The following is a 14,699-nucleotide window of genomic DNA, read 5'->3' as shown; positions in this document are numbered from 1 at the left end:
TTGAAAGAAATAATAATACTAGGTAGAATTGTCATGGAAAATTGCATTGAAGTGCAGTAATTTTAAGCTGCTACATAACACGGTCGGCTGAGGCTGGGATGCATAAAGCGAGATCAATCTTATTCAGGGATCAGCAATAATGTTAAGTAGGTGAGATTACTGTGTTCAAAATAAACTAGTGTGAACAGTAGACCTCGAGCTGTTATATTAGACCACAGCCTCCTCTTCAGCACATATTCGACAGTTCTATCTTATCTCAACTCTGAGATAAAGAACATGCCTTCAGATGTACTGGCAATGTTTAATATGCAAATCCCAGCACTCATCACTTCTCTCATACATATAGTCCGACTTATGTCCTCTCAAATCTTGTCTATTTCTTGTACCGTACTTGAATAGACAACACGAAAATAGTCCGATGAGAGTAGAATGTAACGTTGCCAAATAAGAGTTGAAAAATATCAGCATATTGCCATTTAAAAGCAAAACCTATCCTCCTAGTCTAAAATTTCACTTTTGAAACATTAATAATCTTACACTTTCAGGTTATAGATATTAAATATCGGGGCACCGAGCTTCGCTCGTTATTTACTTATTGATAAACAGAACACAATTATTTAAAATGATTGGTGAAGGACCAACAGGCACAGCCCAAAACTGTTTCTTCCCGGAATTTTGATTTATACACTATAAATAGTCCAAAAAGTAGGTTATGTCCCATACACTTGAATTCAGGTACAATTTTCAGTCCAAACAATTGAAAACAGAAGAGTTCTAATTTTGATTGTTTACAAACCAAATTGAATAACAAAATAACACTCACTAATCACTTGAAATTGTAAAATAATGATTAATTTTGAAAATTATGAAAAAATCGCGAAAATATGTTTTTATTTTGAATAATGAGTTATGAATAATTTTAACTTTCAAACCCGTAGGGCCGGTTTCCGAGCTCGGGATTTAGCTAAGTTCTAGACTTTAACTGGCTTTAAACTCTGGAGTCAGAAAATTGGCTTTCTGAGTCAGAGCGTTAACATAGTCTAGGACTTAAATAGACTCTGGAGTTTAGAGATCATGTTAGACCCTGGAGTTCATAATTCCGCTTTCTGAGTGTAGGGCTTATAAGTCCAGGACTTGAGTTCGATTATCGCCTCTTTCCGAGTCAAGCGTTTATCAAAAATCGTCAAGTCCAGGACTTGAAACAGCGTTATTTTAAACCCTCGACTGGGGTAGGGTTTTAGTTCAAGTTTTAGACTTAACTGAGCAAACACAATTCAGTCATTGTTTTGGAGTAGATAAAAAGCCAAATAGATGTCATGGAATAACCAAATTATTTGGATTAGTCCATCTAAATTCATAATTTTATAGTTTGCAAGTCCATTTTGGAATAAAATTGTATCAGAATTATGCGTGAAAAACTAACCTTATTTTACGACTGTGACATAACCTAAAAATGTTCAAGAAAAATAATACAAGTATTGCCTTGGAATTTATCCAATCTGAATATAATTAATCAATGTCATATTCAACAATGATAATAATATAACAATGATAAATTAGTATTCCAGTTTTTTTTAACAAATACGTTTTCAAACTCAATAGCCTAATGAAATTTTTATTCCAAAATCACTGTTTAGGATGAATGATCAATAATAGCATAACGTAAAATAAAATGTTTATTCATTCACCTTTCAAAGGTTTTCCTTTGAATAGGCCTACAAAGAAATCGAAACGTATTTTTACAAAATAGTTTGGAGAGCATGCTCATTTGAATTATCCCGCTGCAATCTCCGTTTTGCTATAATGCCAACAATACAACAGCAAATTATTGTGAATTTCCCTCATGTTTACTGCGTTAAAGTCCTGGACTCAAATAAGTCGAGAACTTAAATTAGTTAAATTACTCAAATAAGTCGAGAAAATCAATTTAGACCCGAACGCTTATTTTAGTCCTGGACTCTGCTGTTCTTCTTCTTCTTCTTCTTCTTCTTCCTCTTCCTCTTCCTCTTCCTCTTCTTCTCCTCCTTCTCCTCACTCTCCTTTTCCTCCTTCTCCTTCTCCTTCTTCTTCTTCTTATCCTTTATCCTTTTAATGTCGTTCAGCGAATTTTCCTGGGGATGAGACCTAGTGCAATCGAATTTTTATATCATAAACCTACTGAATATTTCATAAAAATTGTTAGAGCCGTTTTCGAGATCCGTTGGACATAAATACATACTCGCTTAAATACATATACATTGCTCGCTTAATATAATAGGATTGGGCTGATCGGAAATTATAATAAATATTGATCTCGCTACCTACCCAACTTATGGGTGTTAACTGGCTAACTACAATTTTTGCTGTCATGAGTATTTATATATCTATTGAAAATGTAAATTAATTACTACTATAGTAAGATTCACGTTTTGAAGTCCTGATTAACATTGGTTTGCTATCCCCAGATAGCATTGGTAACAATGCTAGAATACTAGTGTAGCACTACCTCCATAAACAAAGCCGTAGTGCATTCGTGTGACGTCAGCACAGGTAAACCTATAAACATTCGTTGATATCAGCTGATCTATATCAGCTAGTGTTTTTATTGGTGTAGGAGCCCTAGTGAGTGTAGTCGAGGAAGTTCATATTGGGGGAGCTTTAGTGATTAGAGTAGTCTGTACGTTTGGAAGTTAGTAACTATAGAGAGATGGACTGGTGAACAGTTAGGTTTTATTGTCAAAACATATTTAGAAAATGGCCGAATTTCACGCACAACGCTTGTTCCGCCTAAATTTTCGTCTTCCACCTCGCGTGCCTGTTCCATTTCTATTTGGACTAACAATTCAAAAACAATAGGTTAAACAAGGAGTAGTAGTGTATCAACTGTTAGAACGCCATGTCTTCGAATGGAATAATCAGTTCTTAATTTTTGAGGATGAAAACGGTCACGCAGCTACAGTCACATCAGCTCGCTATGTTCAAATGCTGAACAGCTTCCTCATTCCTGAACTTCAACGATTTCATGTGAATGAAAAAATATTTTTTTAATGCCGCTGATATTCTATCAGCTCTCCTATTGAAATCTCTGGTTGGAATTAATTTACAATATTTCATATGACTTTTGTATGATTTCTTCCTCTCGTGATTATTGAGTCTATCTATAGCATTCACAATAAATAGTTATATTGAGAACCTTTCCTTTTTTGTTAAGGGCCAGTTTCCGAGCTCTCGGGATTTAGCCAAGATCTAGACTTTAAACAGCTGGAGTCAGAAAATTGGCTTTCCGAAACGGGGCGTAGTCACAGTTTTTACTTTCCTTGCCCTATTACCATAGGTAAGGAAAGTATTGCTTTCCGAAAAAAATTAAGGTACCCCAATTTCTAAATTTCTATACGTTTCAAGGTCCCCTGAGTCCAAAAAAGTGTTTTTTGGGTATTGGTCTGTTTGTGTGTGTGTGTGTGTGTGTGTGTGTGTGTATGAGTGTATGTGCGTCTGTGTACACGATATCTCATCTCCCAATTAACGTAATGACTTGAAATTTGAAACTTAAGGTCCTTACACTATAAGTATCCGACACGAACAATTTCGATCAAATACAATTCAAGATGGCGGCTAAAATGGCGAAAATGTTGTCAAAAACAGGGTTTTTCGCGATTTTCTCGGAAATGGCTCCAACGATTTTGATCAAATTCATACCTAAAATAGTCATTAGTAAGCTCTATCAACTGTCACAAGTCCCATATCTGTAAAAATTTCAGGAGCTCCGCCCCATCTATGCAAAGTTTGATTTTAGATTTCCAATTATCAGGTCTCATATATAATTTGAACGAAAAATTTCGAGTGAAAAAGATTGAGCATGAAAATCTCTTCAATTAATGTCCAGTAACATTATCACCTAAAATTGAAAATAAGCTTGAAATCTTAGAAAATTTGATTATTCAATTGCAAACTGTTGGCAACTGTTGATTCTATTTAATCATTCACTATGAAGAGATAGCAGATCTCGTGTGTATCCAGCGTTATTGTCCTGTCACCAGCTGGCTCAGATATTTGAATAGTAGACTTGAGATGCGCGGGAACACTAGCGTCAGGTGATCAATTTTCATAACGGCAAGGAAAGTTGTGTGAGTGCGCCACACCAGATTTTTATGATAATCTTTATTTCTTCATTTCTATAATTGGAAACGTTTTTCCTTGACGAAATGAAACATTCCTAAATAATTAAAAATAGCTGAAACTTTACTCTATTTTCTCTTTATTTTATGTTGTGTTCAATTTTCTAGTTTTCGAAATGTAATTTAAACGTAGACTTCAACTACGCCCCGTTTCGGAAAGCCGAATTTTCTGACTCCAGTTGTTTAAAATCTAGAACTTAACTAAATCCCAATAGCTCGGAAACTGGCCCTAAAAGTTCTCTACAAACTTAATCTGTAAATAGGTTCGAAGAATATGTTTCCAAAACTTGATGCTGATTGATCAAAACGTCCGAAAAGTTATTATAGAACATACAGACAAACAGACGACGATTTTTGAAAAAGTAGGAACTTGCTAACACTCGTTCAATAATTTTTCCGGTAAATATAATGAATTAGAGATAGAATTTAACATTATTAACAAGAATCGCAATCTAAATAAACTAGGATGACTCGAATCACAGCTACCCACTACAGAAGGCATCGTGAATCTCACTATAGGAAACATGTTTCATCAAATTCTGTTATTTGTGCGTCAATATTTCATTCTAAATTGTATCGTATAAATAATGAATGTAACTATCACTTGGAACTCCCCATCTATTTTATTGCTCTGATGTGACTGTGTGGAATTGAGTTAGCGGTTAACACTCGTAACCGACAGCATTTTAGATCTGATCAATTTTTTTTCTAATATTCACCAAATTCAAGCTTTCGCATGCTATATTTCATCGGTTCTCATGAGGTTCATAAAAAGTATCCTGACATGCTCAGAACATTATTTGAGCAATACTAGATAACTAGATAGAACTTTTTCAAAAAATATGTAAATTCTTTGCATTAAAGTATTGTTATTAAATTGCAATGATGAACATTTCTAGATATGAGAGTGATTTCCTACATACAATTTTCGCAAAAGTCAAGCTTTTGCATGAGGTGCTTTTTCAATTAATAAGAGGCTCGTTAACTACTAGTAGCTCTATTTAATCTAATTTAAAATTACTTTTTTAGTTGACGAGGAATTTCCCTTGGAAATAATCTATTATTTCGACTAGTGAAGATTTATCTCCTAGCACGCTTTGGTTCGCAAGTATGCTGATAAGGTTGCTTATTCCTGTATGTTATAAGATTCTTACACGTCACCTATACGATACCTTACTAAGAGATCTTAGTATCTCTTAAGATCTCTTACTTAAGAGATCTTAAAATGTGATTATTTGTATAGTTTAAGTAAATTATTAGAATAATATTGTTCCCTGTCACTCTTCCAGGCATATAGACCCACCTAGAACATTTCAAGCTCTGAAATTATTTTTTCCCACTGTAGCAGCTTTCAATAATTGCAGGCTACTAACATGATTTTTGCTTGTTTTTAATGGTGGTAGTACTAAGTTATGTCCGATTTCTTAAGCGTTCGATAAATAAATAATTAATCAGTTCGATAATGCTATTGAATCTTTAAACAAGCTTTGAGTTTTTGGTAAAAGCGAAGAAAATGATGTATTTTAAAATGTATTCTATGATAGTAAGCTATTCTTATTTTTCAATTATTACACGAATAAGAATCAAATGAATTTGATGATTAATGAAAAGAAGTATCTTCCTTTTTTTATTCTATTTTTATTAATTTCAGCAGCATTCAGTAAAATTTTAATGCAATTAAGGTGTAATTATTGATGCCTGTGTGTTATTTTCTCAAAGTGACATTATTATTTAAAGTTTTTCAATGTGAGGAATTGTATTTTCCATGCTGATCTATTAGTAGATTTATTTTCAAACTGCATAATATACTGATTTATTATAATTCAATTATTTATTCTATAAGCTTTATTACTAATGAACATCATATTTTAGTGCAGTTGTATGATAAATGCTACTAAAAGATTTTGATTGTTTTATTGTATTATACAATACTAACTTACATGATGGAAATTTGTTGTAAATACTAAGAAAATTCCGCAAGCAAGTATCATAATTGAATATTACCAAATCACTAGCGCTAATTCACTAGTAGTATAAATAGCTCGTTTTAATATCTAGCTCACTTTCATAGCACTTTGGCATATTTTGAATGTTTGGTTGAGACAAGCAAGATCATTGTTGATTCGGAACTAGCCATGTTTGCTTAGTAGGCAAGATCGGCTAATTCAGCCCTGTAGCAGGTAAGTATATAAATTTGCATGTGCATGCTTTCTATTTAATAGAATGTGTTGTCCGTTGAAGGTGGAAATAGAAAATATTTTAATGCTTCGCTCTTGATACGATTTCCTTCTCAATTAATTTGCTTATTTACAGCTCTCCTCAAGTACAAATTTCATTGTTGCAATACAGTTCTTAAACTGTGTCATTAATTTGTTTCTATTCACAGTTAAGTAACCTTTATTTCCTTTTGATATATTTTTAAATATATGATGGATCAATTTTTTAGTCCAAATTCATATCATATATCGCATGAAAAATAAACAATATTCAGTGAACGAACTTTCTACTGGTTTAAATTACTTGTTCCGAAACAAAGGTTAGCGACCTTTGCCTAAATAAATATTCTGGGTCAAAAATGAAATATAAACTTGATGTGGCTGCTTTTTGGAATTTTTCTAAAAGCTATGGAAGCCATTTTGTATTTATTTATTTTCGCATATTCATCGCTATCAGTTCATTCCATCTCGTTCGTTTGTATTGTCAGATTGCATGGTAGCAATCACAGCCAACGGGAATGCATCAATATTTGTTCATTCAAACTAATGTATGTAGTTTCTATAGTATACATTGATTGAAAGCATGAAACTTTTGCAGTAAATGTTTACACATGTTTAACAAATCCATTCGAAATTGAATTTTCAAATTATTTCACCTCAACCGGAGGAAAGATTAGGGATTCAATTTCAAACATCACTATGCCTTGTATTATTGAATATGAAAGAATCTGTAGTTAATAATGATAATTTAATATTGATTAATCGATCAATATGATTGATTGATTAATCTTGTCTTGGTCGTCAATTTGATTATCTTTCTTTCGAAGGAAGAAAGAGATCAGATACTGATAGACGTTACGACATTTTACACATTAGTTGTCCATTACAAATTCAATTATCTGAGTTTTGAATCATTCTGTATTGGTACTCCGTTTCCATACTACAAATATTTTCAATCCTCTTCCAAACTTTCTTTGCTTCTGTAGAGCCCTGCTTTCCAAAGTAATTTTATTCTGCTAGGTAGAAAAAAACATCTGCTGGGGCAGAACAGAAACCACCGTGAAACATCCATCTTATGGGAATGTTCACTTACTGTCAGACTAGTTCAGCAGACAAAATGAATATTTTAAATCACAAACGAACTGAATGTTTTCGCCGTTTATTCTACTGTTCTTTCAAAGCCTTTTGAAACAATTATGGGGTTTTCCGATCGATAAATTTCTAAACAGTTTTAAATGAAAAATCAATTTTCCTGATAACCAAATTAGTCATAACCAGTATCGGTTTGGTTTGGGTTTTAAAGAGTTGATACTTTGGAGTTTTTATTCTAATTTCAATTGTTATAAACGATTGAATTTCGAAGGATATTGTAATAAATATTATAATATTAGCCAGAAATTATTATTGTTTTTAAATATTCATTTTTAAGTATTATAACTAACAGTATAATATTATAACAATCTGTAAGATGCTGTGTAATTTTTGTAGTTGACAAATCAGTTAACTCTATTGAACTATTTCATTTGTTCGTCTTTGTTTATATCCAAAAGAACAGAAATTCATTGGAAAGCAGACCTCAAATGTGGAGTTGAATTTGAGATGGATGAATGTTGAAAATCGTGTTTCCAGGATTAAAAATTGATTTATATGTGTTTAGTCGATTCTATTTTTGCCAAATCTAAATGTTATTTATGTTCTGTGTGTTCGTTCAGGATTCTGCTCCATATTGAGAATACATAGATCATCATCATCCATGCATGATATTTGTTCTTTCAAAACAATTCACTTCATTCAGAACATTGTTTTTTCGAATACTTACTTTAATTTGTTTTTCTCGTTTCCCGATATGTTGATGTTATCTGCATCTTGTTCCATTGAAATGGTGGACGATTGTTTAGTGTATTAGGCTTAATGTCCTGCTTTACGTCCTGCATCATACAAGTTCAGTGTTAGTGTAAACACACATGTTTGATGTCAATTATTGATGTACTTACTATCAAGTAGTACATGTTTCCCTTTGTCTGTTTGTAATTTTCAAGCTAACAACCCGGCTAAAAAAGGCAAGAAGCCTGCCATGAAGAGGAGATCATTGCGCAGGCGCAAACCACCTCCGAAATCGGTGATAATCTTGCGCTCCGCAAGCAACAAAGCCGCTAGAGGCAAAGGTGAAAGCCTCTCCATGCTTCTTATTGTCGTTGTGTACTACCTATAAGAATAAGCTACAAATTATTTTTATTGAAGTTACCTTATTTGTCCAACTTTCATTTATTCAAATAGTGTTCGGTACACTGGACCATATGCTTGCCCTTCCAACATTTAAGCTAATAGTGTTAAGCTCTATATTAAGCTTCAATTTCCATTGATGTGTCCCCATACACATGTCCAACCATCGTATGATCCTTATATATGTGCATTCCAATGCACAAGGATATTATCCTTAGAAATCCTCTTTGAAATGATAGAAGCTGGATTGTCATCTACTGGCTTGAATTAAGCTACAATTATTGTTCATTTTACCTTATCCCGGAAAATTATATAAGATTCAAGTTGTATATTAAGCTACAATTTCCGTCCATGTGACCATACATATAGTTTCTCTAACTTTCATATTCATCCAATTTTATAAATGGATTGTTTTGAAGATGTACTTTGCTTTTTCTCGGGAATCAATCATTTCTGCAACAGTACTGAATAATTTTTTGTGTTCAATACGTGTATAACTCGTACTTGAACGTGTATAATATTCTTCTTCTCATAAAGATCTGTTTTACAATTTCATAGAATTCAGCCAATTACATTTGCATTGAAAATAAAATTTTTATTTATAATATTTAATATTTGAATGAATATTAGAAATGCTAATTAGTTACTGTGTTTTTACTGATTTCTAATAGTAGAAGATGTAGAACAGAACCAGTTATTCTTCTGGATCGTAATATTCTGTTCCAAGGATTTATTTCTTTAGAATGATGTCTTTTAGTGTAAGGGAATGAATGATAATGAGAGTTGATATCAATTTCTTGGAATAGTTTTATGTTTTACAATACATATGTGCCAACATAGGGGAGAATTCCCTCAATTTATATTAATTTGACTGTATTACAAACTCTTATACTGTTGAGTATCTGCTATTTAAATATTTATTCTCCTCCATGAAAATTGAGAATTGAAATTCTATGAATTTCAAAATCTGAATCACTACAAATTTTAAATACATAATTTTGTTTACCAAGGGAATACAATATCCGGGTTTTTGAAGTCAGTAGTAACGTGTTCAATATACAATTTTCTTCAAATAGAAAATTTTGCATTAAACTTTTGAGAATTAGCAAAAATAATTGAAATCTCAATAAGTTATTGAGAAATCAGCAAAAATAATCACAGTATTAAGGAAAAATATACGAATCATGCCGTCTTATTTTGTTAGCTTCCTACATCAGTAGCTTCTCCCTTATGGTTTATAATGGATAGTCTTTATTATGGGTGTATTATAGTAGTTTTTATTCTCTTCTATAAAGTTTTATTATCCTTCCTGTTAGTCCAGTCAACGAAAGATTATAGAGGGAAAAGTTTGGAACACAATTTTCAACTCCACAGCTCTTTTAAGGATAGTAAGAGGATTGACATATCAAAAGTCCTCACCCCTACCCCCTGTGCTAAAGGGGTGGGGGTGGTTTGAAAGTACAATTTTTTCATTTTTCGCATATATCTCGGAAACTATGCATGTTATGAACATTTATATTTCATGCAAAATTGTAGCTTACAAAATTACCAACAAGTTTTGTCGTCTATATTTTCTCCATATCTCTCATATTTCTGAGATATCCGCTCTTGAAGGTGAGAAATTTTTCGAAAAAACACTTTTGCCTCAAATTTTTTCATCTTTTCGGCCTTATAATTTTTGAACGATTGATGAAAAAAATCCGTGCTGATTATGAGCTGATAGAGCATCAAATTATCTTCAATTTGATGTATATTTTCACTATTTTACGCATTTCCCTACGACTGTAGCAGGAGTTCTAGTGTTGAGAGTGAAATTTTCTATTCAGCAACAATAGATCAGTTGTCAATGGAATTTGGAGGGAATGTTTGGAACATAATTTTCGACTTTGCACCTTTGTTGAGACTAGTTTGGAGGTGAGCATATAAAAAATCCCAAACCCTACATCATGTGCTGAAGGTATGAGGGTGGTTTGAAAGTTGCATTTTCCACTTATTACTTACATGCTTATATCTTGGAAACAATGTATTCTATTGACAAAATCAACTACATAAAATTGAAGCTTAATAAATTTCCTACAAGTTTTGTTCAGTAAGGATTTTCGATAGGGGGGGGGGGGTAGGGGTGAGGATTGATATGTCAATCCTCTTACTATCCTTAAAAGAGCTGTGGAGTTGAAAATTGTGTTCCAAACTTTTCCTTCTATACCTTTATTTGAGCATTCGTTGCCTGGACTATGTACTTAAACTATAAATTTTAACAAAACATGGTATTCAAGTGTTATTTTTTTGTACAGGATATATTTTTCGAAATTCCTTACTAAATCCTTATTAGAATATCTTTCAAAATTATATCTATCGAATAGTTTCATAATTGAAGGAAAATTGTTGATAGATTATTAATATTATTTTCAAAAACGTTTATCTAATTATACTTATTCTTGATTTCAGACAATTCTACCTTAATTCCACTGCGCAAACCCGTTGTTAATGAATATTGGAAAAATATCCAAAAACAGGTGAGTAATTGTTTGTTATTGAACGAGCGTTGGCGAGTTCTCACTTTTGGCTTACTAGAGGCCAAAGCCGTTGTCTGTCTGTTTGTATGTTCTAAAAATACTTTAGAAAGAATTGATCAATCAGCTTCAAATTTTGAACACGTATTCTTCAAACCTTTTTACAGGGAAAGCTCGTTGGATAACAAAATTGATTCACTCCTTCGTCCTTTTTCAGGATATAAAAGTAACATTGACAGTGCATAAGAAAACATTTTGTTTGGATTTATCATTAGTCAGCTGGAATTAATTGCATGCTATATCTCTAATTATTTTTCCATTCATTTAAAAAAGCTGATGCTATTTGGGAGTTACCACACTGACTGACAGACTTTATGCGCCGATAAGTTCTCGCTTCCGTTAACGTCTGTCTGCCTGTCTGTCTGAACTTATAAATCAAATATTTTGTGAATTATCCAGCTGAAATCATGTATCAGCGCATAAAGGAAAGTCTGTGTGATAACTCATGAAATAGCATCAGCTTTTTAAATGAATGGAAAAATTACAGAAATATCATGCAATCAATTCCAGCTGACTAAATGATAAATCACAACAGTTTTTTTTTATTCACTTTCAATGTTATTTTTATATCCTGAAAAGGACGCAGGAGTGAGTTAATTTTGTATTACAACAAACTTGACACGTAAAAAGGTTTGAAGAATTCATGTTCAAAATTTGAAGCTGATTGATCAATTCTTTCTAAAGTTATTGTAGAGCATACAAACAGACGGACAGCGACTTTGGCATTGAGTGAGTCAAAAGTGAGAATTGGCTAAATAAAGCTCGTTCAATTAAATACTATTTTCTCATATTATACCTGACGAATATTTGCAACCTCTATTGGTGCGGGGGAGTATGGAGGTACTCAGCCGTTCCAATTTCTATCGTACTAGTAGTTCTGTGAACAGTAGACCTCGCGCAGTTATAACGACGTCCCAAACCATAAGCACTTCCTCACTGATGCACTATTTATTTGATCAGATCATGCTTACACAAGATTTAATTATCATATAACGCTTTCCAGAATTTAGCGCGAGAAAACCAGAAGACATCTGGGCGCCCAGACGAGCTTTTGTTCTTTGCATCCTATTTAATAGTGCATGAAAATTGCATTCAATGAGGCATGCAATTTATAGTCTACACAGCTGTTAATTTTTTACCAAGTTACATTGAGATAGTCAACTCGACATTACATTTATAGTCAACTCGACAGCTGGTTTATGATGAATTATTCTATAGTCTGATTTTTACGGTAATATTGGCGTATGAAGGAGGCTCTTTTTCCTTTATATTATCCTTGAAATGCAAAATTTCCAAAAACCTTGTATATACGTCGACGCGCAATTTAAAAAGGAACATACCTGTCAAATTTCATGAAAATCTATTACCGCGTTTCGCCGTAAATGCGCAACATAAAAACATATAAACATTTAAACATTAAGTGAAATGCCAAACCATCGACTTGAATCTTAGACCTCACTTCGCTCGGTCAACTATTTTCGTGCGTTTGACTATAGTAAAAATCTGGTGTGGCGCACTCACACAACTTTCTTTGCCGTTATGAAAATTGAACACCTGACGCTAGTGTGCCCGCGCATCTCAAGTCTACTATTCAAAGATTTGAGCCAGCTGGTGACAGGGCAATAACGCTGTATACACACGAGGTCTGCTATCTCTTCATAGTGAATCATTTAATAGAATCAACAGTTGCCAACAGTTTGCAATTGGATAATCACATTTTCTCGAATTTCGAGCTTATTTTTAATTTTAGGTGAAAATGTTACTGAACATTAATTGTAGAAATTCTCATGCTCAATCTTTTCCACTCGAAATTTTTCGTTCAAATTAGAGATTATAGAGATTTTCATGCTCCAAAGTTTTCGTTTAAATTGTATCTGAAGCCTGATAATTGAGAATCTAAAATCAAACTTTGCATAGATGGGGCGGAGCTCCTGAAATTTTTACAGATATGGGACTTGTGGCAGTTGATAGAGCTTATCGATGACTATTTTAGGTATAACTTTAATCAAAATCGTTGGAGCCGTTTTCGAGAAAATCACGAAAAACGCTGTTTTTGACAAAATTTTCGCCATTTTAGCCGCCATCTTGAATCGCATTTGATTAAAATTGTTCGTGTCGGATCCTTATATTGTAAGGACTTCACGTTCCAAATTTCAAGTCATTCCGTTAATTGGGAGATGAGATATAGTGTACACAGACGCACATACACTCGTGTACACACACACACACACACACACACACACACACACATACAGACCAATACCAAAAAACCACTTTTTTGGACCTTGAAACGTATAGAAATTTAGAAATTGGGGTACCTTAATTTTTTTCGGAAAGCAATACTTTCCTTACCTATGGTAATAGGGCAAGGAAAGTAAAATCACAAAACCAATTTTGATGTCTCAATAAATCTCAGTGTTGTTGTAAATCTCGAATACTTTTGATTGATTTCGTATACTCAATATTATTTTGAAATGCCTATAATTTTTTTTTCAGGATAAGCAAAATAGCAGAAGATGCAGTAAGTGACGTTAAGAAATTACTCCAAGGATTATCACCTAGGAGTAACTATTTATTCCAATCCTGTACAGAATTGTTATACATATATTTATTTCCATTATTAGTTAATTTGCAGTTTTAACTAGCATTATCACTATAGTGAGGTCCACGTTATAATGACAGTGTTTGATTAGCAATGATATTGCTATAGTTGTTTATCTTTCAACAAAGCTGATAGCGCCATCTCTTTCTCGCTTTGCTCTGTCGCCAGATCGTCTTTTAACAATGTAGAATTACTAATTAATTAACAGAATATTTCATTTCAATTATGAAAATTCATCATAAAATTATTGAAAAGTATCATTTCTTGCTTAATAACATAATTATAATTGATTATTTCAAACAAGACTGAACAGTCAATGGGCTATATGAATAAAAACAGAGCAAATGTTCATCAGCATGGAGCATAAGGTTTTGCTCATGAGCATTAGGTAGAAGCATAAGCATTTGCCTATTTTTATATGAATAAGCTGCTCTAGACTAGGCTCACATTTTTTGAAGCATTTGCTTCAAAAGTTGAGCAAATGCTCCAGTTTATTCATACAATTTTGAGTATAAGCTTTTACTTTTGGGCAAATGCTCAAACTATTTTTTTGATGAGCATGGGCAAAAGGTTTGGCTCACGTTTATTCATAGAAAATGAAGCATATGCTCAATATTTTGGAAGTATAAGAAAATGCTCAACTTTATTCATATGGCCCAATATTACATCAATAAACCAGTATCAGCTACCGTCTATAGAAGGGCATTGACAAGACAGAATATCGGAACCGTTGATTTCCTATCTTTCTCCACTGCCATTATAACGTGGACCTCACTATACTATCAGTAACATTAATGGATCATTAGATCCAATGAAGATAGTGATGAATTTTGTCAAGGTAAATGAAGAGATCTAACACGCACTCATAAAGATCTCTTCACTTACCTTTTGGTAAATGAAGGAACTAACACGCAGTTATAATGGGCCGTAT

The 14,699-nt window shown here is 33.0% G+C and overlaps 1 protein-coding gene across 3 annotated transcripts in view; it reads left to right on the top strand.

Moving 5' to 3' along the window:
* LOC111057578 overlaps positions 1-13,765 on the top strand; it is a 70,485-nt gene extending 56,720 nt beyond the window's left edge. For 2 of the 3 annotated variants that reach the window (XM_039430730.1, XM_039430729.1), the window contains exons 22-24: positions 8,410-8,535; positions 11,042-11,109; positions 13,663-13,765. In XM_039430730.1, coding sequence (XP_039286664.1) covers positions 8,410-8,535; positions 11,042-11,109; positions 13,663-13,695 — 227 coding nt within the window. In that variant the 3' untranslated portion in view covers positions 13,696-13,765. The remainder of the gene's footprint in view (positions 1-8,409; positions 8,536-11,041; positions 11,110-13,662) is intronic. The other variant, XM_039430731.1, reaches the window with a different exon arrangement.
* The last annotated feature ends 934 nt before the right edge of the window (positions 13,766-14,699 follow it).

Source organism: Nilaparvata lugens, chromosome 6 (assembly GCF_014356525.2).
Source record: "Nilaparvata lugens isolate BPH chromosome 6, ASM1435652v1, whole genome shotgun sequence".
NCBI classification, from domain to species: domain Eukaryota; kingdom Metazoa; phylum Arthropoda; class Insecta; order Hemiptera; family Delphacidae; genus Nilaparvata; species Nilaparvata lugens.
The sequence above is the reverse complement of the archived record's forward strand: the minus strand, read 5'-3'. Positions and strand labels throughout refer to the sequence as shown.